This window comes from Halichoerus grypus, chromosome 9 (assembly GCF_964656455.1).
Source record: "Halichoerus grypus chromosome 9, mHalGry1.hap1.1, whole genome shotgun sequence".
NCBI classification, from domain to species: Eukaryota; Metazoa; Chordata; class Mammalia; order Carnivora; family Phocidae; genus Halichoerus; species Halichoerus grypus.
The window spans coordinates 8,209,268-8,236,711 of NC_135720.1; the positions used below are offsets into that span (position 1 = coordinate 8,209,268).

At 48.2% G+C, this 27,444-nt stretch overlaps 1 protein-coding gene across 3 annotated transcripts; it reads right to left on the bottom strand.

The window, feature by feature from the left end:
- Positions 1–308: 308 nt before the first annotated feature.
- Positions 309–16,971, bottom strand: MAS1 (MAS1 proto-oncogene, G protein-coupled receptor). 3 transcript variants are annotated; one of them, XM_036110050.2, is made up of 2 exons: positions 16,835–16,971; positions 309–2,103 (listed from the first exon to the last, which is right to left on the bottom strand). In XM_036110050.2, exon 2 carries the CDS (start codon positions 2,065–2,067, stop codon positions 1,090–1,092), a length of 978 nt encoding a protein of 325 aa, XP_035965943.1. In that variant the 5' UTR covers positions 2,068–2,103; positions 16,835–16,971; the 3' UTR covers positions 309–1,089. The 3 variants fall into 3 exon arrangements, with proteins under 3 accessions (XP_035965943.1, XP_035965942.1, XP_035965941.1); XM_036110049.2 differs by lacking the exon at positions 16,835–16,971 and adding an exon at positions 15,559–16,174; XM_036110048.2 differs by lacking the exon at positions 16,835–16,971 and adding an exon at positions 15,509–16,174.
- Between the last annotated feature and the right edge of the window lie 10,473 nt (positions 16,972–27,444).

Here is a 27,444-nt window from a genome sequence, read left to right on the forward strand (position 1 = left end):
CCCAGGACTACCGCGAAGAAATGCTCATGAGGAAAAAGGGTTCAAGGCGCAGAACTTTGTGGCTGTAAATAACCCATCACTTCATGGGGGCAGGAGGGGAGGCTCCAAAAACACAGTCACCCTCACAAACTCGGGAATTAAGTTCCATTCATGAAAACTTATGTCAAGCAAAGGATTTCCAAACAGACTTTCATTACACCAAGCATTCCGACAGAAGGAAGGAAGAGCCATGAGAAACTCCTCTACTGGTGGCCAAATGTTTTTCTTCACAACCTGAAATAATGCTCGGACACATGGATGGTTGGATGTTGTAACATCTGCAGATGCTTCCAGCAGAGGTGTTGTTCGTGAAAAGCTTTCATGCTTCAAGCAGAAAGACCTTCATAGATGTACATTCAACATTGGAAAACACGTAACAATATTTGTACATGATAGAGCTGTGTGTGCGTGCATGCGTGCACACATGCGCAAGTTACAAAACAGAAGTATGTCTTTCTTCTTGCACTTCAAGGAGGAAAGACTAATGTTTATTGAGGGTTGACAATGCGCCAAGTGCTCAGCATACCGCATCTCCCCATTTCATCCTCACCACAAGGCTGGGAGGGATGGACTATTACTATTAAACATTTTATAAGTGAGGACAAGAGACTCTTAGAGGTCAAACGACTTGTCTGAGGTCCCCAGGCAGCAAATGACAGAGTCGATCTGACTCCAAAGCCCATGTTCTTCCTGCTACGTGACTCCACCTTCTCAAGTTCCAACAAATGCTTTTGTTACCTTTTCCAGTACTCACCTGCACACCTTCCTACTAGAGTAATTTCTACAGTTTATGGGAAATGTTGCTGGAAGAGCTGAGGAGGAACCAAAGTTTTTTTATAGGTACAGAAATGATAGAGGTCCAACACATTTTTAGGCCTTTTCAGAAGATACAGTACAAGGATACGGTCTTATCGTTAATGAGTATCTCATGCATGTGGGATGCGGTGTCCTTCTGTGTCACATTTAGGACATACGTAAGCAGTATTCCAAGCACAAAGTACAAATTATGTGTGCCCCACCATTTTTGTCCACGGTTTCCCGCCACCATCCTCAGACCACGGTCTCAATTGTGGTGGTGTTGCCGTTGTCTTCCTGGTGCCTGGGTTGCATTTCATCTTTGAAAGCCCTGGTCAGAACCACTTTTAAGGACTCCTTGAACCGCTTCTTCCTACTGCTGCCCACGAAGAAGTAAATAAAAGGGTTGGCACTGCTGTTGATTGTGGAGAAGAGAAGAGAAATATGGTGCAAGTTCCCAAAGGCTGACCAATACTCGTAATACAGCAGGTATAGGAGCCTCATGGGCATGGCGAAAATGAGGAAGATAATGATGGTGACCATGATGACTATGTACAGCTTCGAGGAATGGGCCGTCCACGTGTTCTTTCGGATCTTAATCACCAGGATGGTGCTAGACACCACCATGAGGGGAGTGAAGACCAGGAAGCTCAGAATGGCAATGAAGATGATCACCGCCCTGCAGTCACTTCGAGAGTGACTCTGCCCTTCACTGTCAATGCACATGACGTACTCCATGGTGGTCACCAAGCATGAAAGCGCCCACAGGAGGGCACAGACAAATGCTGACTGGTGCTTGGGGCGATGACATCGGTACCAGATGGGGTACAGGACAGACAGGCACCTCTCCACACTAATGGCGGTCAACAGATAGAGGCCCGTGTTGTAGCCGAACAGAAACGTCACTGATAACGTGACAATCGTGTAGTAATAGCCAGAAGAGAGCTCATAATCTAAAGCGTAGTCAACAGACAGAATAAAAATACAAAAGAGCAACGAGATGTCTGCAATAGACAAGTGGGTGATGTAGACCGTGAAGGGATTTCTTCTCATCCGGAAGCAGAGGAACCAGAGGAGGATTCCATTTTCAACAAAGCCCAGAGGGGAGATGCTCATAATTACCCAGTGCACAACTGGGATTTCCCGACGCAGGTCCCCGGCAGAGGTATTCCTGGCGGTGGAGGCGTTCGTGGACCTCTCATCAACGAATGACGTCACGTTCGACTCATCCATGAGGAGGCCTCAGGCAGGGGCTCTTTAGGTAATTTTCTATAAATAAGTAAAACAAAACCAAAAAAGACAGCATGAAAATTGATGTACTAGGGGAGAAGGGAAAATTTCAGCAATGGATCACGAACTTCATGTTATTAACAAATATGTTTAACTGACTGTACAATTCTTTTTCTGACAATGACAAAATTAGACATTTCACCAGAAAAGAGAACTGATTTCATGATTTTTCGGTCCACCAATAGCCCTTAATTCTGTATTATTATTTGTTTGTGACTCAGTGCCAAAGGGATCCAGTAAAGCAGGAGGGTCAGAGTGCATGGCATCCATGTCTGGCCTGGCCCAAGCTTTCAGAATGGCATCTTGAAAATCATTCATCTTCTGCACCTTTGTCTCCCGTTTTGAGGAACCAGATTAATTGCATTCAGGTGCAAAGACAAAATATATGTTTGGTCAGTGTTATTGTTGTCATTTTTTTTTTTTAATGAATGAAGTGCCGTATATGATGGATAAATGAGGGGAAATAGCTAGCAAAATTATGTTCAATTGTGTACCAGTATTTTTGCAAGTGTGAACAATGAGAAGGCATTTGTCTTATGTGGTCTCAATATCTGTGACAAAACTGGGCACCTCCCCAGACTAGGTGAGCCAGGGAAACCAACGCTCTGAGTGACAGATGGTGAGGTCTTAACGAGGTGTGGTCACATCGCCACAAAGCACAGGCCAGACCATGCAGGAAAACACTACTGACAGACATTCAACAAAGCACTAACTGGAAACCAATAGAAACACTGAATATTTGAGACTGCAAAGCAAAGATTCTCAGAAACTTTCTATCACATGTCTATGAATTGCAAAATAAATATATGCGCAGTCCCCGCCCTCTTCCTGTTATGTAACAAATACACAGATGCCACTTCCCCCACTGGAGATAGGACGAGGTAGGCAGCGGCAGAGATCCTCCCCCTGGTGCCAACTTTAACTTGTCCTTGACTTTGTCAAGTCGTTGTTGTTGTTGTCATTTTGATGGTGGCGGTAAAATACTATTCTTTGTTTTTGAATTTTGACCTTGTAGACCAGGGTCCCTCCATGTGCAAAATAATTAACCTGCAGGAAGTTGATCAAACCAATATTTTAAATTAATAGATATCTGCCTTTTCCTCACAAGCTTCCCTGAAGCAGAACAGTGCAGAGATGCAATATTTTATGAAGGTTGCACGTCTCGATGATATTAGATGTTTTCAGGATTGAGTCAGCAGAAGCCCAGCATTGGCACAACTCTGCTTCTGGGGCTCAGTACAGCTGTGCGTGACACCCAGACTTGCAGGCGGCCTGCTGAGAAGGATAGTTACCTCTCCAGTGGTGTGCGCCAGGAGCCCAGGGGACCTCTGCCTCCACTGTCCTGATGCCCCATCTCCTGACTAACACTTCCCTTAGGCTCTGATACTGGCAGTTATTTTCACTGGGGCAAGTTCTCCTTCCATTTCATAATTAAACAGAAGAAATAGACCCCAATACCTTCAGGAGCCCAACACCAGGACCAGAATTCAGAATACTATGGCATGGCTGACCGAAGATCTGCTGTAGAGACCAGCCTTTGTTAGAAGTCTGTAGGTAAAGAAGAACCATGAGAGACAATGGACTCTGAAAAACAAACTGAGGGTTCTAGAGGGGAGGGGGTTGGGAGGATGGGTTAGCCTGGTGATGGGTATTGAGGAGGGCACGTTCTGCATGGAGCACTGGGTGTTATGCACAAACAATGAATCATGGAACACTATATCTAAAACTAATGATGTAATGTATGGGGATTAACATAACAATAAAAAAAATTAAAAAAAAAAAAAAAGAAGTCTGTAGGTAAAACAGTCTCATTCCCCACACTCACCCCTCAAATATTTATTCAGAGCCAACTTCCTGCCAGGCACTATTCTAGGTGTTGGGACACGGCAGTGAAGGAAATAGATCAAGCATCAACCTCTTGGAGTCTCTGCTCAAGTGGGAAGGCAGTCAATAACCAAACAACAACCACAAATAAAAAGATGTCAAGTCCTAATAAGTGCAACACAGAAAAAACACGGACCATGCAGGAACTAGGATGTGGTTGTGGAGGCAGCAGGACATGGTTGGATTCTGGAGGCAATTTGGTTTGTTGGTGGATGAGATGTGTTATTGTAGAGAGAGAGAATGAGTTTTCAGCCATTTACTGAATAGACAATGTTCAGTTGGAGTGCGTTAGGAGAAGTATATTGAGTTTGCAAAGCCTATGCTTGGAGTGCCTGGTTGGCTCAGTCCGTTAAGTGTCTGACTCTTGATTTTGGCTCAGGCCATGGTCTTGGGGTCGTGGGATTGAGTCCTGGGTCAGGCTGCACTCTCAGTGGGGAGTCTGCTAGAGATTCTCTCTCTCCCTCTCCTTCTGCCCCTCTCCAACTCTCTCTCTCTCTCTCTCAAATAATAAATAAATAAATCTTAAAAAAAGAAAAGCCTATGCAAATTGGGATGTCTAGGAGTGTCAGGAGCTAGGGAGACAGGTACAGTCTGGGCATATAAATGCAGGTATTGTACGCAACCAGGTGGGATTTAAAATCATGAGGCTAAACGAGATTATCTATGAAATATAGGCAATTATAAAGGAAAAGCGGTCCAAAGACCAATCCTTGGGGCATTTCAAAGTTTACAGGTCGTGGGGAGATGAAGAGAAAGAAGCAAAAGAAACTAAGAAGGATCTGGCAGAGAGGTAAGAGACAACCAAGGGAGAGTGATGTCCAGGAAGCTGAAGTGTTTCACAAAGGTGTGATCAACTGTGCTAACTTCTACTCCAAGTTCAAATTAGATAAGAATTGGAAATGGACCATTAGAGTTATTGTTGACCTTGATGAGAGCTGTTTAGGCAGAGTGGAGAAAATGAAAGTCTGATTAACCAACATGGATTCCATGTAGAGACGGTGAGTATAGACAACCCTCTTGAGGAAATTTAATGTAAATTCAAGCAGAAATGGAGCAGTAACTAGAGAGGGCTGCAGGGGTTTTGGGAGAGTTGATAAGCTAATAAGAATTTTCCAGGAGAGAAGAAACAGTTGATGATTCATGACTTAGGGATCTAGAGCTTGGTGGTGTTGCTGGTTTTTGCTGATAGCATAATTTATTCATCAGAGCAGAAGGGAAGGCAGAGTGTGTGGTTAAAAATGCAGTTAGGCAGGTAGGCTGACAGCAGGAGTGTTAGAAGTTGGAAGAAGTTCTCTTCTGAATGCACAGTATCTCCTTTTTCAGAAAGTAAGAAGCCAAATCATCAGCTAAGAGTCAAGAGAGGCAGAGGGTTCTCCTCATGTGGGTAGCATGTGAAATAATCAAGTGAACGAGGGAAAGGACCAGGGAAATACACAAAGAGCGAGATTTGGGGCAAACATCAGAGCCCACCAGTGGGTCTTTAAACCCCCATGAATTTAAAAATTCAGCATGACACATGTTTTTCTCCAGCCACAGTTTGTCTGTCCACGTGTGAGCACGGTGAAGGAGGGGGTTGGATTTAGCCAGGCCCGGGGTTTTCCCAGGCTGGTGCAACAGTGGACAAGAGGCGCCAATGGGATCAGACCACATGGAAGGGAATGGGTGCCATGATGGACTACAGAATTCAATGGGGTTAGGAGAAAGGTGAGGTCGTGAGAGAGATGACAGTGAACAGGACACAGGAGCCATCTGATAGAGCCTGGTGTTATCAGACGACAGAGGAAGTCCAAGTACTAAAGGTAGGGAACCAGAAAAAAGGAGGTGGGGCTGGAGAAAGGGTTGCTTGCAACCAAGATTGTGGCCGTGCAGATTTGGAGTTATCGCTGTATGACCATGGGAAAGAACGGCTGAGGGAGAGTGGAGGACAAGGTCATTTGAGGTGAGATCAGGACCTGGAGCTAGGCTTTGGAAGACTTACCTACATGAACATTGAAATGACTGGGGAATAGTGGAATATGGTTAGAAAAAAAAAGACTGTGAACTAGGTGCTAAAATCCTCAAGGAATATGGGAACACATCCCAGGGGTGTATAAATAGTCACAGTGAGGAGGGTCGTAGGTAACATAGTTGGATGGTAGGTGCTTCAGAGCTGGGTATTTTGTTGTTGGGGGTGGTGTTTTAGAGGCAGAAGAGAGGAAACAGAATAGTCTGGAGTACAAAGAAGTAGAGGGTAAGAAGGGTCTAAATTGGCACTAGCCAGTAGAAAGATAATGCAAGCCACATGTCTTAAATTCTTCTAGTAGCTACATACAAAAAACTAAAAAGAAACAGGTCAAATGAATTTTGATAACTATTTTATCTGACCCAATGTGTTCAAAATATTATTTCAACATGTAATCAATATAAAAAATATTAATGAGATATTTTACGTTCTTTTTCTCACAGTGAGTCTTTAAACTCCCATGTGTGTTTTGTGGCCACATTTCACAGGCTCAGTAGCCCCATGTGGCTGGTGGTTACCATATTGGACAGCCAGGTCGAGAACCATCACAAAACCAAAATACCTTATACAAGGAAGTCAAATGCTCTCATCTTTTCATAACAAACCTAAATTAAAGACTAGATATGTCAAATCAGAACTTTCTAATTTCTAATTGAATTCTGATCAGAATGTTTAAGAAAGCTGGCAAGAACATCTTTCTGACTCAGACTTGCATCCTCGAACATCTCACAGACCACAGCATCGTTCGGCTACTCGTTACGTGCAAGAGAGCTGTTGTGTACTCCTCATAAAAGCCAGTTAGGAAAGGTGTTTCAACACATGAGATCAAACTGTATTTTTCTTTTAAAGTCAAACCAAAGTAACCAAATTCACTTTCTGGAGAGAGATCACCCTCTGTCCATTTCTCAACAAACGTTCAGATGTCAGTCACCGTGCCAAGTGTTAAGGATGAAGAAATAAATAAGACACAGTCTTCTGCACAGTTTTGTAGGGGAGACAGACAGGACTAAACCTAATGCAATACAGGAAATGGAAGGAAGGGGTCTTTGACCGCGTGCCAGGCAAGCATGCGGTAGGAGGCAATGTCTCGGGCTTTCAAGGAAGGCTCTACAAAGCTCGGCCCTGAAGGGTCAGTAGGAGTTTGTTAGCTGAGGGAGGGAAGAAAGGCATTTTAAGAAAAAGGAACAGACGGACTGACACATGGAGGCAGGAGGGCACAAGATGTTGGGGATGGGGTTCAAGAAGGTGGGTGGACCCTGGGCAGACAGCTGGGCTGAAGCATGACGGCCAGGTTACGATGCTTCTCTAAATGTTAGACTTCTTCTATAGACTATGCTTATCCAGCTTGGTGCTTGAAAATTACCTGGGATTGCTTATGAAAAAATGCAAATTCCAAGACCCCACTGTTTCAGAAAGCCTAGGAATGGGGCTCTGGAATCTGTAATTTCACAGCCCAGGGGATTCTGATGCAGGTGGGCCAGGGGTCATGGTTGGAAAACCTCTGCCATTTGCACTGGGGGGGCCATGAGAGGTTTCAGCGCAGGGTTGGGATATGCCCTGAGCTGTGTTTTAGAAAGGTTACCCTGGTCCTAGTCTACAGGCTGGATGGAGGGAGATGCTGGATCGAGCAAAGAAGCCAGCAGGGGGCTGCTGAGAAGTCCTGCTGAGAAATAATAACTAGGATAATGGCCAAAGGAGGGGATGGATTCCAGTTCTGAGAAGAGCAGTCAGGCCTCCGTGACTGTGAGGGGACAGGAGAAAGGGGGGTTCAGGGGACCCAGCGTTCCACCTGATGGGGCTGCGTCAATGAACTGCCGGCAGCTGAGAGCGGGACAGGAGGGTGGCGGCTCGGACAGCCGGGGAACAGAGAGCTTGGTTTGCCGCATGAAGCATGGGAAGGGCACATCAGGGCAAGATCCGGGTGTGCGTGTCTGTGCGTGCCCTGCTCCCCTTACTGTGTTCTCCAGTAAGCAGAACTTCATTAAACAAAAGGTAATAGACACATGTGAGATCTTTAGAACATTTACCACTGTGCATTTGCCTGATTGTGAATTTCAAATGCAGGAGCAACCCACAGCATGCCCCTCTCCGTTCCCATGACTCTGGCCTGAACCCTCGGGAAGTATCTCCTCGCCTCCTGGCCTCCCTGTTCCCTGCACCAACCATCCAATGCTCCCTTCGCCCACTCTGGTGTTCTCTCTCCACGACATTCCTCCTTGCAGCAGAGTTAAAATTGCATCTCCCCTACTAACCTGCAAACTCGTGGAAAACAGGGCTTTATCTTATTCATGTCTGAATCTCCAGCACTTGGCACGCCGTAGGCATCCAGTGAGTACTTATTGAATTATTCCAAGAAATAAAGCCCATCACAGTGGTCCAAGAGAGAAAACAACCACCTCCAGCCCAGGACGTGCCAGTTAGTAGAAAGTTCTGTTGCAAAAATCCCAAGGCAGATTTTGATCAGGATGTGATTGGAAAGCAAATAAAGATCCCATAAAAATTAATTCTTATTAAAAACTAATGATAACTCAGGGTGTCCTGGTGGCACAGTCAGTTAAGTGTCTGACTTCAGCCCAGGTCATGATCTTGGGGTCCTGAGATTGAGTCCCCCTGGGCACCCGGCTCAGTGGAGAGTCTGCTTCTCCCTCTCCCTTTGCTCCTCTCCCTGCTTGTGCTCTCTCTCAAATAAATAAATAAAATCTTTTTAAAGATTTTATTTATTTATTTGACAGAGGGAGAAACAGCGAGAGAGGGAACAGAAGCAGGGGGAGTGGGAGAGGGAGAAGCAGGCTTCCCGCGGAGCAGGGAGCCCGATGTGGGGCTCGATCCCAGGACCCCGGGATCATGACCTGAGCCGAAGGCAGACGCTTAACGACTGAGCCACCCAGGCGCCCCTCAAATAAATAAATAAAATCTTAAGAAAAAAAAAAAAAAACAACTAATGATTACTCTCCACGTTGTTTTGTTAGAGTGGGGTTTTATTTAAATGACGCATTGCTAAAAATCGCATTCCCAGTCTTACCAAACTGAATTTCAGCCCCTCCAGGGAAATAGCAGGTGGCACAAAGCGCCTTGGACGAAGCTGGTCCAACACGCTCACTGCCCACCCCCTTCCCCGGGGCTCCTTGGTCATTCTGTCCGTTATCCCCCCTGTCGGTGGCTGGCTAGGACGTGGGAGGCTGGGCAGGAGGAGGAGAGAGGAAGGGTAGCTGCTGCTGGTCGACAGAACCACCTAGCTCAGAATAGCACACAGCTGAGTTCTCAGAAAGCCCCGAGGACGCCGGGAAGCAATCACGGTTAACACTGAGGGTAACTTGTCTCCATATCACCGCAGGTCTAGTGCTATGCACTCTGACCAGACATGTGAATCTTTTTTTTTTTTAATACAGCTCGTCTTTAGAAAGACATCATATTTGCAGTGCTGCCTGTTACCTGGTGGTAACCATCTGGGGAGGAAGGAGAGCTCGTGCCTACAGCCCTCTGTGCCCTGATGTGGTCCATACCCCAACACCGCCTAAGATCTGGGTCAGAACAGCCAGAAGTTGAGTGGGGGATGGCACCCGTATTTGGCATGAACCACTGGCGGCCTCATAGAAGCACCTTCCTACCCTCTCTTCCTTCTCACTGAAGAACTCCGATGGAAAAAGCAATACATCAGAGCAGGAGAAGGCCCCCGGGGCGGACATAACCGTCCAAGGCATCTTCCCTTCAAGGTAACTTTGGATCCTTCAATCAGCTCCAGAAATGATAAGGAAGGTGTTATTGCCCCCGTTTTTATAAGGGAAAAAGGAAGGATTAGTAAGCAGGCCAAGTTCAGAGCCACTGTGTCACACACCTCCCCAGGGCCCCACCCCAGGGTGTTCCCGGGACCCTGCAGGACATCGGGGCTGAAAGCTCCCATGGATCCTGATCCCAGAGCCCCAGAGCCGGCCAGGGCAGGAGCCCAGATCCCGATCCTAACTGAACCCTGAGCTGGTCTCCCACTTAAAAAAGAAGTCCGAAACCATGGGCCTGACCAACCCCCCTCATTTTACAGACCCCTAAGTGGAAGCCCACAGTGGGGACATGGTGAGAGCCCCTCTCACAACCAGGTGGAGGGAGCCCTGTGGCTGGGAGCTCCCGAGGCTGACTCCCCGCCTCCTACTCTGCCCTGGGGCCGAACCCTATTTTTAAGACTTTACCTTTTATAGCCTGTTCTAGTCTGCCTCCAGTCTTCCTACTGGAGGAATTGAAGGCATCAGATTCCCTAATGTTATCGGGGACTTTTTTCCCCCAAAGACTTGATGACTTTCTAATTGTGAGTTTGCCAGAGTAGGACGGGGGGTGGTGTGCTCTCTGCATCCAAATCCCACTGGGGTGGAAGTAGCCACAGGCGTGCGTTGAACTGCCTCGGGGGAGACAGGGCTCATCCACCACGAGACACGCACCCCCACACGCTCATTTTATAATGTCTCATCCCAGCCCCAAATGGGGGTATTTTCTAAATGTTATTGCCTTTTTCTCTAATTATAAAACAGTATGTGTTCATTGAAGAAGATTTGGAACATTTAGTGGGGAAAAAAAAAATCACAAGTAAAACCACTAATCAAAATTAACCTGCTTTCACGTTTGAGGATATTTTCTTTTCGTCTTGTTCCTAAGCCTCACACATGCTCCTTTTTAAAATTGAAATTGCTTTTCTAATCTGTTTTGGTAGCCTGCTTTTTTTTTTTCTACTCATACTCAATACCATATTGTAAACATTTTCTCTGTCAGCATGGTCTCTAAAGAGATTTTCCTAGTCACTATTTGGACGAACCATAATTTAGTTTTAACAATCCTCTAACCCTGGACATACCAGTTGCTTCTTATTTTTCATCATTATTTCTAAAAACAAAGCACTCTAATGAACTTCCTCAGATGCAAATTTTGTGCACATCTTTAATTATTTCCCTAGGACATATTTCTAAAAGTGGAATTGCTGGATGAAAGGGTATAAATATTTTTGAAGATTTTAAAGCCTATTAACAAATTGTCTTCCAAAAAACACCTGGACCGATTACAGGGACATCTACAGTATATGAATGCTTTTTTTCCCCACAGCATACACATGCATATACTTTCTACCCCCCAACACAACATCTCCATTTTTTTTTTAATTTGCCAATTTAGTAGTCTGATTGCTAATGAGTTTGGATGTTCTTTCCTGGTTAACATTCACTTGTCTTTCTTCTTTGATGAATTATTTTTCTTCTTCACACCACCTCCTTACTGCTACTAGTCTGTCTGCTCTGTGTTGGTCATAGACATTTGGAGCTTGGAGGAATCAGGTATTTCTCAGCCACAAGCAGCCCAAGATCACATCTTGAGTTAACAGCAAGGCCAGAACCAGAGCCTACATTGCCCAGGTCCACAAGAGCACTGTTTCTACTCCCCACGCCAGTTCTTTGTCAATGGGTCATGGACGTGGGAAGATCATTACCCATACACTCGGTCAGTAAAACTTTTGGGACATTTAATAACGGCCTTAATGTCATCAGAAACCATCGCCACCATCAACTTGATTGTCAGTAATGGTCTTTATTAAAAGCCTCAAAGGATGGACTTTTATTAAACGTTATTTAATAAAAGGCTGGATTATGTATTGTCATTGGAGGATAATAACTGCTTATTAAAAGATGAATATTATTTATTAGAGGATGGATTTTTATTTATTAAGGTGCCATCTACCCAATGCCAAACTCATAACAACAACAACAAAACAGGAATGAGTTGCTTTCAGTTTCTTCTGATCCCTGTTTCTTCTGTGAAGGGGCATGACCCAGAGTCATCACCACCATCAACAAACACTTCTATTGATGAAGGGCACCATACTTCACCGTTTTAGGTAGTGATAATTGAAGTCAGAAGGGAACTTCAGGTTATGTCCTTCCATGAGGACAAGTAATAAGAATGAGCTGCATCCACTAGTCAGCATTGAGCTTTTAGATGAGTCTTCCAAAAGGGAGGTGATTTCGCCCTCACCCTGCCCCCCAGCACACACACAGAGGGTTATGGACTCTTACTCCATGTCTCTGCTGTGGGCTTCATGATGACACCATTGCCTAGACACGCTTTCTTCCCTCTGGCTCTCCTCCTGGCCGCCTGCAGCTTCTTCTCCGTCACCTCTCCTGGATCTCTTCCTACAGAGCTCTTGGGCTGCTGGGGTCCCTTGCTGACCCTCTGCCCTTCCTACTCTACAGACCCCCCCTGAGTGGCCTTGTCCAACCCCTCATTCAATATTACCACACTCTGGTGACACCAAAATCTCTAGCTCTAACTTGACAGCTCCCAGAATATCAGACCCTGTAACCCCTAGTCCTGGATGTCTCCAGTTGGGCGGCTCACAAAGGCACACCAGCCCCAGCCAACCCAAAACAGGAATCAGACCTTCCCGGCTGTTCCATGCTTGCTCTGGTATTCCTAGTCTTCTAAGCCAAAAAACTAGGTATTTTACCAGGCTTTACTCCTCTTATATGTTCCCTGCACCAATCCCTTTTGTATGTTATATGTATTATATGTGGTATTTTATTTAAGTTTATTTATTCATTTGAGAGAGAGAGCGGGGAGAAGGGGCAGAGGGAGAGGAAAAAACCTCAAGCAGACTCCCCACTGAGCGCAGAGCCCAACTCAGGGTTCCATCTCATGACCCTGAGATCATGACGTGAGCCAAAGTCAAGAGTCTGACACTCAACAGACTGAGCCACCCAGGCGCCCCTTATATGCTGTATTCTTATAATGAAATAAGCTGGAGAAAAGAAAATGTTATTAAGAAAATCATAGGGAAGAGAAAATACATTTACAGTGCTGTACTGTATTCATCGGGAAAAAAAAAAAAAACCCGCATGTAAGTGAATCCAGGCAGTTCAAACCCGTGTTGTTCAAGGGTCAACTGTGTGTGTGTGTGTGTGTGTGTGTGTGTGTGCAATGGGTTCCCACCAGCATCCCTGCTTTCAATCCAACACCACTGAGTACAGTTTTGTTTCTTTCTCTCCACATTTCTAACTCCCTTTTCTGATGGTGAGAAACTTGACCCCCATTATCCTCGACATATTTACTTATTTGATCCATCCACAGTTGGTAAATCACCTCCCATGTCGGCCACTGCCCATCCCCCACCCCTGCCCCGATTCTCCCCCGACGCTGTCAGGCCACCACCGCCAGTGGCCTCTGCCCTGGGACCCGCTCCTCACCCAGCAGAAGCTCTGACCCTGGTCCCCCCACCATCCCCTGCAGAGGCCCTCACCCTGGCTGGGCTGCCCCCCGCCTCCCGTGCTTACAGCTCAACAGCTCACACACACCACGGTGAGCCAGGCTGGTGGTGGTAGAGGGTACACTTAGCACCCACCTACCTCTCGCAAAAATCAAAAGAATTACTGGCAATTTGGCATCTGAACGCAAAAGAGATGTTTGAGAAGAGAGATTTGACGTTGTTCAAATCACACTGCAGGGTGCCCGTCTATTCTGCCTCTGACTAAGGCTACTTTGCCTCAAAGCCACATTTTCAAAGTGACCACTAGGTGTGAGTGCTAAGCAAAGCAGTCTGGCCCCTTGACCCTCAGTTGCTTCACATAACTGGCATGTTAATGTATTTCTGGAAGGCTGGGGTGTAAGGAAACCTAGGTATTGAAAAGCACGTTGCCAATATGAGTCTCGTGGAAATGCCAAACGGAGATAATGAATCAGCAAGCAGGGAAAACAAGTGTGGTGGTTTCCATAGACATTTAAGGATGTGGGCTTTGCAGAGCCCGTGTCCTGGCAGGTCTCCTTGAAATTGCTACCTGCATTTGCCTCTCCACGAAAGGGAGAGGAATAGACGGATAGTGGAGCTGACGGACAAGCAAGGAGACTCAAAGAAGGCTGAGAGTTGTGGGGTTTCTTCAGCTTTATCGGGGCATAAGGCAGAGAATTTTAAATGCTATACATTTTGCTTCCTGAAGTTTTCTCTAGAGATCTAAGAAGCAAACATGCTCTTCCACATTCCCATTCAATGGCCACAGTCCTCCCATGGTCCTGGATTCCCAGCCTGCCACATCACTCTTAGAAGAAGGAAGGAAGGAAGGGAGGAAGGAAGGAAGGAAGAGGAAAGAAAGAAAGAAAGAAAGAAAAAGAAAGAAAGAAAGAAAGAAAGAAAGAAAGAAAGAAAGAAAGAAAGAAAGAAAGAAAAAGGGAGGGAGGGAAGGAAGGAGAGAGGGGGAGGAGGGAAGGAAGGAAGGAAGGAGGGGAGGAAAAGGAAAGAGAAAAACCAACAAAACTAGGGCTCCATAGTGGGTCTGAAGCCTTTTTTTGTTCCTCCGCAACCAAAAAGAGAGGCCTGACCCTAGGCTGGACCTCCCACGTGTGCAGCTCCAGAGGAAAGGGCAAATTCCTCCTTCCGTGTGTGTGCAGTAACCTGGACAAACAGAAACCTATTTGTGAGATGGAATTTCCATGGCAGGTAAGGGATGTGATGGCAATGTGTAGGGCAGGGACATCTGTCCTGGTATTAAAAGCCTCGTGTCCAGCTTCCTACCACTTGAGCCATCTGCACGGAGAAGCAAAAACTTTCTGCTCCTCTCCAAGTGTACAGCAAGATCAACTTACAACACTGGCCTCAGGGCAGGGGGATGCAAGGGGCTGATCCTGTCCCCTAGAAGTCATTTGGCGTGCCTGGAGATTTGGGTTGTTACAACTGAGAGGAGGGGTCTCTCAGCATCTAGTGGTTGAGGCCAGGGATGCTGCTGAGCACCCTACCACGCACAGAACGGCTCCCCACAACAAAGAATGATTTGGCCGGAATGTCATGGTGCAAGGTTGGGAAACCTTGCTCTAAAGGGAGCCTTGTTACCACCTTCTCGTTGCTGCTTACAAAGCAATTGAACAACATCTTATACGTTGTTTCCCCAAATGACCCCCACCCCTGTCCCGGAAATAATTGCCAAAGGACATCAAAGAGAAGAGGGAGCAGGAGATTTCTTTCGGTTGAGCCTTGCCACCCATGGGCTGCACGTCCGAGTTTATAAGCGACAGAAGCTAGGACTAATTCTGGTGCCCACTAAGGAAAGGCAAAAAAAAAAAAAAAGAAAAAATCAATCCAGCTTGCCTCTGGCCATGCCCAACTGCTCCTAGTCCAGAGATTTCCCCAGAGGAATCAAATATAGTAACACCCCTTTCAGACCCCAACTCTTTTATCACTCGTAGCAACAAATTAAACAGTCTTGAACACCCCCACGTCCACATCAGACTCATGAATCGATCCTCAGGTTCTTGCCCCCATCATGAGTCAAAGAGAAAAAGCGAACACAGAAGTTTCAACCCCGAAGTTGAAAAACAGCGTCGGAGGACAGTTCACCCGGCAAAGAAGCGAATTTTCCAAAACAAAGACAGAAAGGAAGATACGAGGTTTTGGCCAACACACAGCGAATCTCTAACACACCGTAAAAACAGCGGGCACAGAAAGGGTTGCCCGGGCAATAGGTTTTTGAAGAGGGAAAATCTTACTCTGGTTGCCAAGGGCAGCTGAACAATTAAAACCTGGGGTGCAGACTCACTAGCTCCATTTGCTCAGGGAGGGTCAGAGGTGGCAGCAGGGACGGCACCCCTTCGCATCCTGGGGCCCCGCTGCCCCGCCAGCCTGCAGGGTCTCCGAGGGTCCCCACATCTCCGAGCACGGCTGCAGCCTCCTTCTCTGAAGAAGTCAGAGCTACTCTCCCACTGCTGAAAATATTTGGGATGTGCCAAGCAGATGGTCCCACGCTTATCAGCAGAAGCCGTGCTTCAAATGGCATCATTCAGTGAAACACTCAAGTGAAAGTCTTCACGCTGATCCAGAGTGGGAACGAGCTGGTGAGAATGCGGGGTGGTTGACCCTGGGAGCCGTCGGGGCCAGCCAGGGCTCAGGAGAGAGGTGACCCCGAGAAATGGTCTACGGAAGGGCAAAAGCCACGTGGGTAGCAGACAGAACCACTCCCCTCCCTGACAGCCTGGAACCAGTTGACTGGTCTCTGCAAAGCTCTGTAAGACTCTGTTTTCTCGCCTGTAAAATGGGGCCAATCCTATTACCACCAAAAGTTGCAATGAGGAAATGAGATGTAGGTGTCGATGTTGACCTGCACAGTGAGGGACACGCTGTTCGGTAGTTGAGTACCCGTTCCCTCCCTACAGCCCATGTTCAGGGTCACGGCCCATGTTAGCGCGCGAGCACGAAGCCAGGGAGAGAGCCCACCCAGGAGATGGGTGCCCAGACCGCTTCTCCACCTGGTGTGGACACTCACCCCTCCAGCAGCTGTTCCTGCGACATGCTTTCTCACCCCTGCCATCACGTTACCCTTCCCGCCTGACCCCTGTCCCCTCTCCAACAGCCCCAGTGTAAAGGCCTAAAGTCCCAGCCGGAAAGTTCTGGATGGTTTGACTCGCCCAGCCCTGGCACGAAGACCCACCCTCCACTTGTGGCCGTATTTCTTCCTTGTCAAAAGCATCCCGTCATGGTTACTGTGTCAAAGTAGTGATGGACCCAGGGGACCAATTAGATCGAAACAGGGTGAGAAGGCAATTTCAGATTCTGTGGGAAAGCAGACTCGGGAGCCCATGCATGAGGCTTTCCTCTGACTGTTTCCATAAGCAGCAGGACTGAAGTGAGCCCTACGGCTCCTGTGGGAAGCCCGACCTGTGGCTCTGTCCCCCCGGGGGGGGAAGAAGAAAAGGGAGAGCAGGAGCTTTCCCTGAGGACCTCCAAGCCACGGGCAACACAGGTGAGGTTCGGGGCACCCACGGGCATGCAGGTGCCGAGCAGCTCGGCCCCGGGGAGTCCAAGTGCACTCGCGTTACCTGGTTTTGACGTTCCAAGGGAGGAGAGGGGCAGCCTCCTGAAGGACTTTACGTCTCCCAGAGGATCATCAGAAACTGGAAAGAGACCCGGGACTGCCTAAAACAAACCACAAGGCAGAAAAGAAGGAGCACTCGGCGGGAAGGGGATCAGACAGGCGCAAGCAGAGGTAGTTCGGAGAGAAGTACCGGGCTGCTGAGAAGGGCACAAAGTCACGGTCGGGAAGGAAGAGACGCCCCGAAGGAAGAGAGGAGTGAAGGAGAATGGGGATGGGCAGAAGGATCCACTCTGTTCCTCTGCTCCACATTTGCTGCTTCTCAGAAGCTCAGGGACTGTCCAGATTTTATGAACGTTTCGCCCTGTCCCTACGGGGGCTGTGAAACCCTGAGCAGAGTGACCAACTGGAAGGAAGACTCCAACGTCATGATTTAAGTCAACAGAACACAGGGCCTCACCAGTTGGCTTTTTCCAGCTCCCCACAGAACACAAGTCTGTCCATGCTGACAGAGAGAACAAGTTGCCCAATTTATAAGTTGGTGACAGTCTCCGGGTGAACAGGGACCAGGCCACCAGGATGGTGGAGAGGCCAGGGGGTGCCCAGGTGAGGGCAGAGGGCAGAGGGGGGCAGGGGCTGGTCAGGGGGAGCCTGGAAGAGAGGGCGCTCTGCCCCCCCAGACTGAGTGGGTGGTAGGAGGTGCCAATTGTTTTGTGACTAATTGGCACCTCTAACAAGAGCAGGAACCACTGCAGATGGAGCTGGGGTTTCATTTGTGGTAGATAATGATTTCTACTTAGAGAAAATACAGCAACTCTCTGTAAAAATAAAACTGCTTGCATTTAAGCCACAAATAGGTTGGCTATTTCTGTGCCTGGCTTGTCTTTGTGAGTAATCATCCTCCTCTCGAGAGGTAGGGAGAGTTTGGGGGGAGGGAGGTGTAGAGAGAATGGGTAACAGAGCCAGCAGAGCCTGGGGAAGTGAAGTCTGTGGTCCCCAACGTCCACTGTGGAAGGAAGTTCTAGCTTTCACCTCCGCGAGCCAAGTCCCACCTTCCAAAGTTCCCTAGAGAAACACCATCCCTCTTTTTCCCAACAAACAACAGGGAAACGTGGCAGAGAGGCCCTTGGGAAGGGCATTAGAGGAACAAGGAAAGTAAAATTTAGTAACCCAGAAGCCCAGAGAGTGGACCCATAAGTGGTAGAACCCAGAAGAGGTAGAACTCATAAGTAGACCCATAAGTGGAACTCACTCAAATTCCAAACCCTCTCAATGCCACGGAGCTCCTGCTCAGTGCTAAACCCAGGGATGCCCTGTGAATTCCACTCACATCCTAGAATGTGTTCCTCATCTGGAAGGGAGTCCTCTTTACCCTGGATGTTGAGCTCAGGATGGTGGGGAGATGGCCATCAAGTGCTTCCCCAGAGCCCAGCACTCCCCTTAGAGTTAGAAAGATGCAAGAGGGAGACTAACAAGAGGGAGGGTCACTATACTGAGAGAGAAATGGCTGGCGCTGGGGCAGGTGGGAGGGCTCATTTTCATAGGAAGATGACAGACCTCAGAGTCTGCGTTGGAAACAACAGATCTCAGAGTGGCAGACGACTCATTCCGTACAAATTGCCTTGGTTCAGCATTTGGGGGCAGAGCAACTTCAGGTATGCTAGAAATTTGGACTTGCAACCTTGACCAGAGTGATGAGTACGAATCTTTACCCCATCTGTTTGATTGACAGGGCTGGCCCCGCCCTCTGCCCTCCAGTCCTGCAAAGGAGACTTCAGATCTCACTGGCCAGATAAAAATCCAAGATAAAGCCCTGAGAATAGAACTCTCCCAGGCTGATCTGAATCCCATCAGCCTCAGGGAATGTTCTCCAGGCTTCTCCTAGCCTGCCCTGTCTGGGATTGGTTGGGTCTCTCCCAAGTAATGATCTTTACTTTCAGTACACAGTTCTTAAATATCAAATCTTAAAGAAAAATGGCTTATTTCTCCCCCATGTCATTTCTTTTCCTGCAAGGAGACAGGCCCACGTGGTGGGACAGAGACCATAGCAGGTGTGACAACAGGGGGAAGCAAACCCACGAGGAAGTTACGGAGGTCGCCTTCCTGGATGAACCTGGGAGGATTAGACCAGCTGTGGCAGGCGAGGTCCCCAGCCCCGAGTCTTCCCAGACCTCCCACCGCTTCTGGAATCTGCCAGAAAGGAGACTCCTCCCCCTCCACACCACCAGCACCTTTGCAAGGTGATAAAGGAGAATGTGCAGGACTCGAGATGAGGCTGCGTGGGGACATGAGGACACTCCTGTGTGGCTCTCCTCCACAAAGACACACATCTCAGGCAAGTTCCCTAATCTGAACAAACGGAGTATCTCCTCGTCCTCCAAATCAGCACCTAATTGGCTACACAGACACTTTGCCCTCTAGATTCCTTACCTAGATTGTAATCATGTGCTCTCCCTTGTCCAAACATCATGAAAAAATCCAGTTGTGAGAAAGAATATTTTTGGAGCATTGCCTTGGGACATGGAGTCTATCCACTCCTCTAGATGTTCTAAATATTACCCTGGGTTCAGCCCTGCATACTTGGCCAGCATTGTCTTGGCCCTTCATAAAACTCTAATTTCTAAATTATTCTTTGGAGATATTCATCAGCTAGCATTTAGAGGCTCTATAAAAAAAAGAGAGAGAGACATAAAAAGATCAAAACTGTGTTCATGTAGGATCTGGCTAGCAGCCTTCCCACCAGACCTACAGAGTCTCCTCCTAGAGCTTTCTGCATCAGGAATAGCTGAGCTTCTCCTAAGCAAGCAACCAATTTGTTTATGTTAATAGAATACCATCAAGTGTGTAATTGGGGTTTTTTTTCGTTCCTGCTGGAAAGCCTGAAGACACATATTTGACCTGCTTTTGAAGTGGACCACAGGGCTACTTAAAAGAAAAAATGTTTGAAATCACTAATTGAGTCGGAGGTCCACGTGGGCACCATTAAACTTGCATTCATTATCCCTTTTCTGGTCCTGACTGCAGATTTGGACGATGTCTTTTTACCTACAACGTCCTGAAGGAGACGGAAACAAGTCACTTCCAAATGACAGTAACTTGGGTATTGGGACACCGCAGGTAACTAGCTTACATACCAGGGACTGGACCCGTGCAGAGAAGTGCTCTCTAAATACTGTGGTCCCACCTATTAAATGACATTTTCAGAGTGACTTGCTTACGTGTCCATTCTCCCCACAAAACTTGGCTCCCTGAGGCAGAGGCCATGCCTTACTCATTTAGTATTAGCTGAGCAAAAGAACAAACGGAATAAATCAACTCTGTTTAGAATTGCTACCACAATTCCAAATCTTGGTTGTTTTATGATTGCTTTATAATGGTTATAAAATTGTTTTATAATTTCTTGGGTGTTCGTCTAGTTTTCCCGATAGACTGCAAGTCACTGGGGAAGGAGCTGGGCTTCCCTGTGTGGGCCATACGGGGCTGAGAACACTCCAGGTGAATGCTGTCGGACAGCCTGGCAGGTACTGGGCTCCATGTGATGCCGGTGGGGCCCCAGGTTGATGTTTTGCTGAAACTGTATCAGACAAAAACAAGTGTCCAGCCTATGACAATGTAAACAGACAAAATAAATAAAGTCAACCTTCTTGATTCAGGCCCAACTTTAATCATTGTTCAGGGTAAAGAGGAAAGTACAGTCAAGTTCCAGTGATTCAGACTGGACCCCTGGTACATGGCTCTCCAAGCCCTTGACCTGCTCTTCTAGCCTTTGGTCTGTCCTCGTCCTGCAGACCCATCACCATATAAAGCTGAGCCGGAGAAACAAGGGAAGGGTAAGCCCACCACACTCTTAGGAGAATGTGTGGGAGAGGGAGGTTGTACTATTGGCCAAAATGAGATTGAGGGATTTTCAGTATGTTCCACTGAACATTCTCTCCTCTCCCTGCGCTCTGATGACACAGACGTGTGGGTGGGTCACTATCCTCGAGTCAGAAGATGCAGGGGTGAAGGGAGTGGTACAGAAGGGGATCCCTGAGTGCTGAGAGGAAAGGTATGGATGATGAAGGAAGCAGAAGGCGTCCAAACACAAAGCAAAAATGAGTGACCACTGAGAAGTGCACCTCCATCCCTCAGGGACTCCATGCAGCCCACAGGGAGAGGTCAGGGGCAATGGGCAGAGACCTGTTGATATAGGTCCAGTTCAGCCCAACCTAGGTTTATGTCATCACTAATCTGTGTTACCTTCAAATCCCTTAAATAGGGCTGATACTCTGAAATTGTAAAAGGAATAACCTGAGGTGAAGTTCTGGAAAGTTCTAGGATCAGAAGTCTTTCCTGACCAACTCCACAGACACAGATCCTCCGATACTGTGTTCTCCCTGCACCTGGGCACACGGTCTCAACAAGATGCCATGCTGTTTGACTCATTGCTTCCCCAGGGACGAGGGGCCCTCCCTGGGATCTGCCTTGCTAGCGACGAAATTTGAGGCGTTTTCTCCTTTAGCACATCAGGCAGCCTCAGAGCCGGTGACACCTGACTGCCTGCCATGGCCTGAAGGTGGGTCTTCGTGTGCTGCGCTCTGGAAGCTGGCCTGCTTACGCTGTTTGAACCCCAAGCTGCACCAAGAAACAATCGGTTACACATACAGGAAGCCTTGCTCCCCGTATCCACCTCCAACCAGACCTTAACATGGTGAGTTCCTGCAGGTAAGGTAGGGGCTGGGTAAACGTTTGTGCAGAGCAGGGGAAAGGGAAGGAACAGTGGGGACAAGCAGGCCCATTAACACCACAGGCCTTGTGTTCACACTGTCCAGGGTTTCAATTTACTTCACCTCCAGAGTCCTCAGGCAAGTTTCTTAACTTCCCAAAGCCTCAGCTTCTTCACCTGTAAAATGGGGACAATGTCATACCCCCTTCATCAGGCTGTGTGGGCATTAAACCGGGAGACGCAGGAAGTCTCCTGGGAGTGTTCATAACTCTTAGCTGTTTTGTTCTTGTTGCTTCTGCGGCCATAGTAGGCATGGTCAGTGTGGCTCAGAGAATGTGTCATTCAAAATTCAACCTAAATTTTCAGTAAGTCAGTTAGTTGTTCTTATAATACAGACTATAAAAGCTAGGGCTTAGCAAAGTCTTTTTAACTGATGGGATGCAGCGAAAACAGAATGGGAAAGCATGGTAGGTGGCATGGTTTTGGGTCCCTGGGGCCACTGTCACAAAGTACCACAAACTGGGGAGCTTCAAACCACAGAAATGGATTCGCTCGCAGTTCTGGAGCTGGGAGTCAAGGTCAAGGTGTCGATAACGCCATGCCTTGAATCTCTGGAGATAGAATCCCTCCCTGCCTCCTCCAGCCTTCTGGTGGTCCCTGGCGCTCCGTGGTGATCTGTGGGGATACGTGGCGATCTGTGACTGTCTGTGGCTTGTAGCTGCATCATTCCAATCTCTGTCTCCAGCGTCACATGTCCTCACATGGCTGTCTTCTTACGGAGACACCAGTCACATTGGATTCCGTCATCTTAACTAATTATGTCTACGTTGACCCTATTTCCAAATCAGGTCACGTTCTGAGGTACTGGGGCATTACCACTTCAATATATATTTTGGGGGCCCACAACTCAGCTTGAAACAACTGCTATCCAGAGTTGAATTTTACTGCTCTGCCACATTCCGGGATGATATTGGAAAGTGTTCTTCGGCCACTGCTTCGGTAACTCCGGGGCACCAACACCTCTGTTCGGGGGTTCAGCGGGTCCTGTGTGCCGTGAGCAGCCATCCTTGACGCCAGGACGCTCTGAACCCCACCCCAGCCCTCCGCAGCTGTGTGCTCAGGGAAAACAAAGGCACTCTAATATTATTGAAAAATCTCACGTGTGTGTTGAGGGCTGGTGACTAGGGAGAAAAGGGATTTGTGAAGAAAGAAAGTTGTCCTTTGCTGCCATCCTTTTAAGCCGTTTCTATGGAAATGATCATCGGTGGATGAATGGATAAAGAAAATGTATATATACACCACATTTACATACATACCACACTGATATTTATATATGTACACACACACACGCACACACATACACACACACAGTGGAATATTACTCACCCATAAAAAAGAAGGAAATCTTTTTCCACTGACTGTGACTGGGTATGTGCCATCGGCAACCACGTGGATGGACCTCCACGTGGGCATTATGCCAGGTGAAATAAGTCAGACAGATAAAAACAAATACTACATGATCTCACTTATGTGTGGGGGAAAAAAGCCAAACTCATAGAAACAGAGAATTGGTGATTGCCAGAGGCTGGGGGTGAAGGGTGGACAAAATGGGGGAAGGAGGTCAAAAGGTATAAACTTCCAGTTCTGAGATAATTAAATCCTGGGGATGTAAAGCAGAGCAAGGTGACTATAGTTAACAATATTGTAGCGTACATTTGAAAGTTGCTAAGAGAATAGATCTTAAAAGTTCTCACTACAAGAAAAGAAATTGTAGGGGTGCCTGGGTGGCTCAGTCGTTAAGCGTCTGCCTTCGGCTCAGGTCATGATCCCAGGGTCCTGGGATCGAGTCCCGCATCGGGCTCCCTGCTCGGCGGGAAGCCTGCTTCTCCCTCTCCCACTCCCCCTGCTTGTGTTCCCTCTCTCGCTGTGTCTCTCTCTGTCAAATAAATAAATAAAATCTTTAAAAAAAAAAAAAAAGAAATTGTAACTACGTATGGTATGGATGTTAAGTAACCTATGGTGATGATCATTTTGCAATATATACATATATCAAATCTTACGTTGTACACCTAACACTAACTAATGCAATGTCATGGGGCACCCAGGTGGCTCAGTCGGTTAAGTGTCCAACTCTGGATCTCAGCTCAGGTCTTGATCTCAGGGGTTGTGAGTTCAAGCCCCACATTGGGCTCCACGCTGGGTGTGGAGCCTACTTTAAAAAAAAAACAACAACACTAATGCAGTGTTAAATGTCAATTAAATCTCAATAGAAAAGTGTCTGGTGGTCGCCAGAGGGGAGGTGGATGGGGGGATGGATGAAATAGGTGAAGGGGGTTAAGAGGACACTTATCACAATGAGCACTGAGCAATGTATAGAATTGTTGAATCATTATACTGAACACCTGAAACTAATATAACACTTCATGTGAATTATACTTGAATTTAAAAAAAGATGACTTGAGTAGCCTTGGATTTATACATAAATATAACATACTTACAAAATATGTATATATAAATATAATATAAATCTAAGCAACTACTAAAACAGCTATACCAAAACACTACATATAAAATAAAACGTAGTTCTAAAATGTGTTCAAGGAACTCACATGAAGGGACTAAAAAGAAAAAAACAAATATAAGAAAGTGAGGGAGAACAAAGAATGTTTGCGTCTACATCTTGAATGGGGTGGTGGTTATGCAGGTGTATGCATTTTCTTAACAGTCATCAAGCTGTGTAATTGTGTTATTTTTTTGTATGTAAATTATATATCCATAAAAAAAAATTTTTTTTTTTTTTTTGAAACTAACGCAAAAGCAAAATGTCCTGAAATGAGAAAGAGTGAGAGGATAGAAAACTCAGGCGTAACCTGATTACGCGCTGGGCATTTTAGCGGATGGCTTTGCAGCACACATGGTGTCAATGTATAAATTGAAGAGCTACAGAGAGGCTCTATTTTGTCCTCCCTCAAGCAAGGATTGGATCTTTCCCTTTATCAGTCTGAAGATGGCCACGTCTCCCGCTCTGCTCTGGAGGATTGTGGAGCAGGGGGCCAACCCCTCGATGCGGGGGCAGCATTGCTGGGGGAGTCCGGCCCAGATGGACAAGAGCCAGGCTGCGCTGTGGACAACAGCGACCTCAGGGGCCGTTAACAGCAAGAAGCAGTGGCCCCCCACCCAGCCCTGCACCTCGCCGGTCCACGTGGCTCTTCTCCCCCTCCTTCCCAGCCCCTTAGCACATACCCAGTCACAGTCAGTGGAAAAACGGCTCTGCAAGGACGTGCCTGATTCTTTCCATCTTGGCAAATTGCAGCCTCTTTTTTCCCCTGCAACTGCCTCCAGTAATTGAGCAATGCAGGCAGGGGGCTGGGGAGGAGCCTTCAAGGTACAATGGCGAGGAGACGGAATATTGGAAATATTAGAACCTCTTGGTGCCCTGTGCCTGGTTTCCCTCCGCAAGAGAGGAGCTGGGACTCTGTCTCCAGTCTGTTTCTCCAGCAAGATGTGTCCCCATGCGCCCTCACGCACACACACGTGTCCACCCCTCGGGACAAAGGGCTCGTGGCCCTGCCCTCTCCCACAAGCACTCCGGCTGCCACTTCTGGAAGCCTTCTCCCCCACGGCAGACCCCTGCTAACCTCTTTGAGCCTCGAGTTTTCTCGAGCTCCCTGCAGGAGCGAGCATCCACAACCCCACCCCCCGCCCCGCTGCAGCCCCACCCATGAGGCATCCTGACACACAGGACAGCCAGTGGAGAAGGCCGTGCACCCCGGCCGTCAGCCTCTGTGGCAGTCCCGCCGAGCAGTGACATGAGGGGACCACCGTCACCCCCACCGCAAAGATGACTCCCTACTCCTACCCCCGAGACCCACCTGTAAAGGCCCCCTTGACTAGGAAATGCAATTCGATGCAGGTTCAAGTCTCATTATCAGACAGACGGACGTGAAACCTGCTCTTTGGAAGACCTCTTACTCTGCATGTAATTTTCCATGTTAAAATGTACCTATCATAAAATTTAACATGTTACCCATTTTGAGTGCCCAATTCAGTGCACTAAGTACGTTCATAGTGTTGTGCAACCACACGACCCTCCATCTCCAGGACGTTTTTCATCTTCCCAAACGGCAGCTCTGTCCCCACTAAACAGGAACCCCGCGTCCCTCCCTCCCCTCAGCCCCTGGCAAGTTCTCGTCTTCTGTCTCTGAGTCTGACCACCCGAAGCGCCCCCGTGAGCAGGGGCATGCAGTATCCATCCCCCTGTGACTGGCTTATTTCGCTAAGCCTGATCTCTTCGAGGTCCGGCCACGTTGTCTCATGTGTCAGATTTGCTTCCTTTTTATGACTCCATGAGGTCCCATCGTACGGAGCGGAATGTGTTCGGAACCCATTTTCCCCATCCACTTATCTGTCGATGAACTCGGGTTGTTGGAGGACGTCCTTCTTAAGACTTGCATTGGGGGACTTGCCTAAACAGCCTTCTTTCCCTCTAGTTTTTAGGACCCCTCTCAGAAGCAATTGGGGCACCCAGAAGACGCTGCAGGGACTGCCGGCCCTAAGCCACGTGTGCGCCCAGGGACCTGTGTCAGGTAGGGCCCTGAACTGCCAATGACGGAAACGGCCTCCAGCTAACCTGAATAGAAAGGGTGTTTATTAAAAGGATATTAGCTAGCTCACAGAATCTCCAGGACAAAAAAATCCGGGCTCAGTTAGGATGCCAAAAACAACTGCGTGATTGCTAAAATCGTGCGGCAGCTTTAGCTCCATCAGGACGGGGCTGCTCGGCCAAGGCTCGGATGATTCAGCGGCGCCATCACCAGCACGGTCCTGCTGCCCTGGGCTCGGGGTCTCCCTGGCCACCAGCCGCCCCCACCAGAGAGAGTATTCGCAGTGACCCTCTTGTCACCAGCAGCTGAGGCGAAGTCAGGACCAGACCTAGCTGCCTGGCTGCCCACAGCCCCGAGACAGGTGGGCCGGGAGAGTGAGACCTCCCAGGGTAGACTATGCCCCAGCGTGGGAGGGGCCCGGCTTCTGCACGGCCAGAGGGAGGGGTGAAGATCCACGTGGACTTTGGGTCGCATCTCCGGCCCTACGGCAATCCTCACCCCAGGTAGCAGGTGTCCCAAATCACCCAATACTGCCTTTGGCCTGATTAAGTGGGACCCTGGCCCTGTGCCCCACGCTTTAAAGGCCCCCCCGTGGCTCTCTTCCATCATGTCCCATCCACCATAGTCCGTGGCCACCAAGCCGTGTGCCTGGCCTGTGTCCTCCTCCTGGGTACCATCAGCCAGACAACACTCGGCCTGCTTCGAGGGCCTGCACAGACCTCAACTCTGGGTCCACCCTTCCGAGGGTGAACGGCACAGCCAGGAAGGACCCCCAAACTGGGCTGTGTGCAGTGAATGTGCTTCCAGGGGTCCCCATGCGGGCGTCAGGGAGGCCGCTCCTGGTGAGGGACAGGGCCAAGTGCAGGCAGGGAAGAGGGCTGGGCCACGGCCCGCAGCCAGCTCGCCCCGCGCCGCCAGGTCCCCGCACGGAACTCCAAGGAGTCCAAAAATTCTCGACCCCAAGCTGGCCTTCCAACTGTGCCGAAGGTGCATTTGTCAAGGGAAGCATAGAACGGAGTCAACAGTGCAGCAGCTTGGTGTGTGTGGTAAGACAGACATAACGTAAAACTGACCTTGTTAACCTTTTTCAGGGCACGGTTCAGCAGCATTAAGGAGAGTCACACTGTTGGGCAACCACCACCACCAACCGTCTCCAGAACTTTCTCATCTTCCCAAACAGAAACCGTACACAGTATTTGTTCTCTGCTCTGGCTTCTTTCCCTTAGCAGACTCTTTTCCAGGTCCGTTCCCCTCGTGGCCTGGGTCTGAGTTCCCCGAGGCTGAATCATACTGAGGGCAGGGAACATA

What these genes read in the sequence shown, in the direction of transcription:
- MAS1 (XM_036110050.2), bottom strand. Translation starts at nt 2,067, where the DNA reads ATGGATGAGTCGAACGTGACGTCATTCGTTGATGAGAGGTCCACGAAC.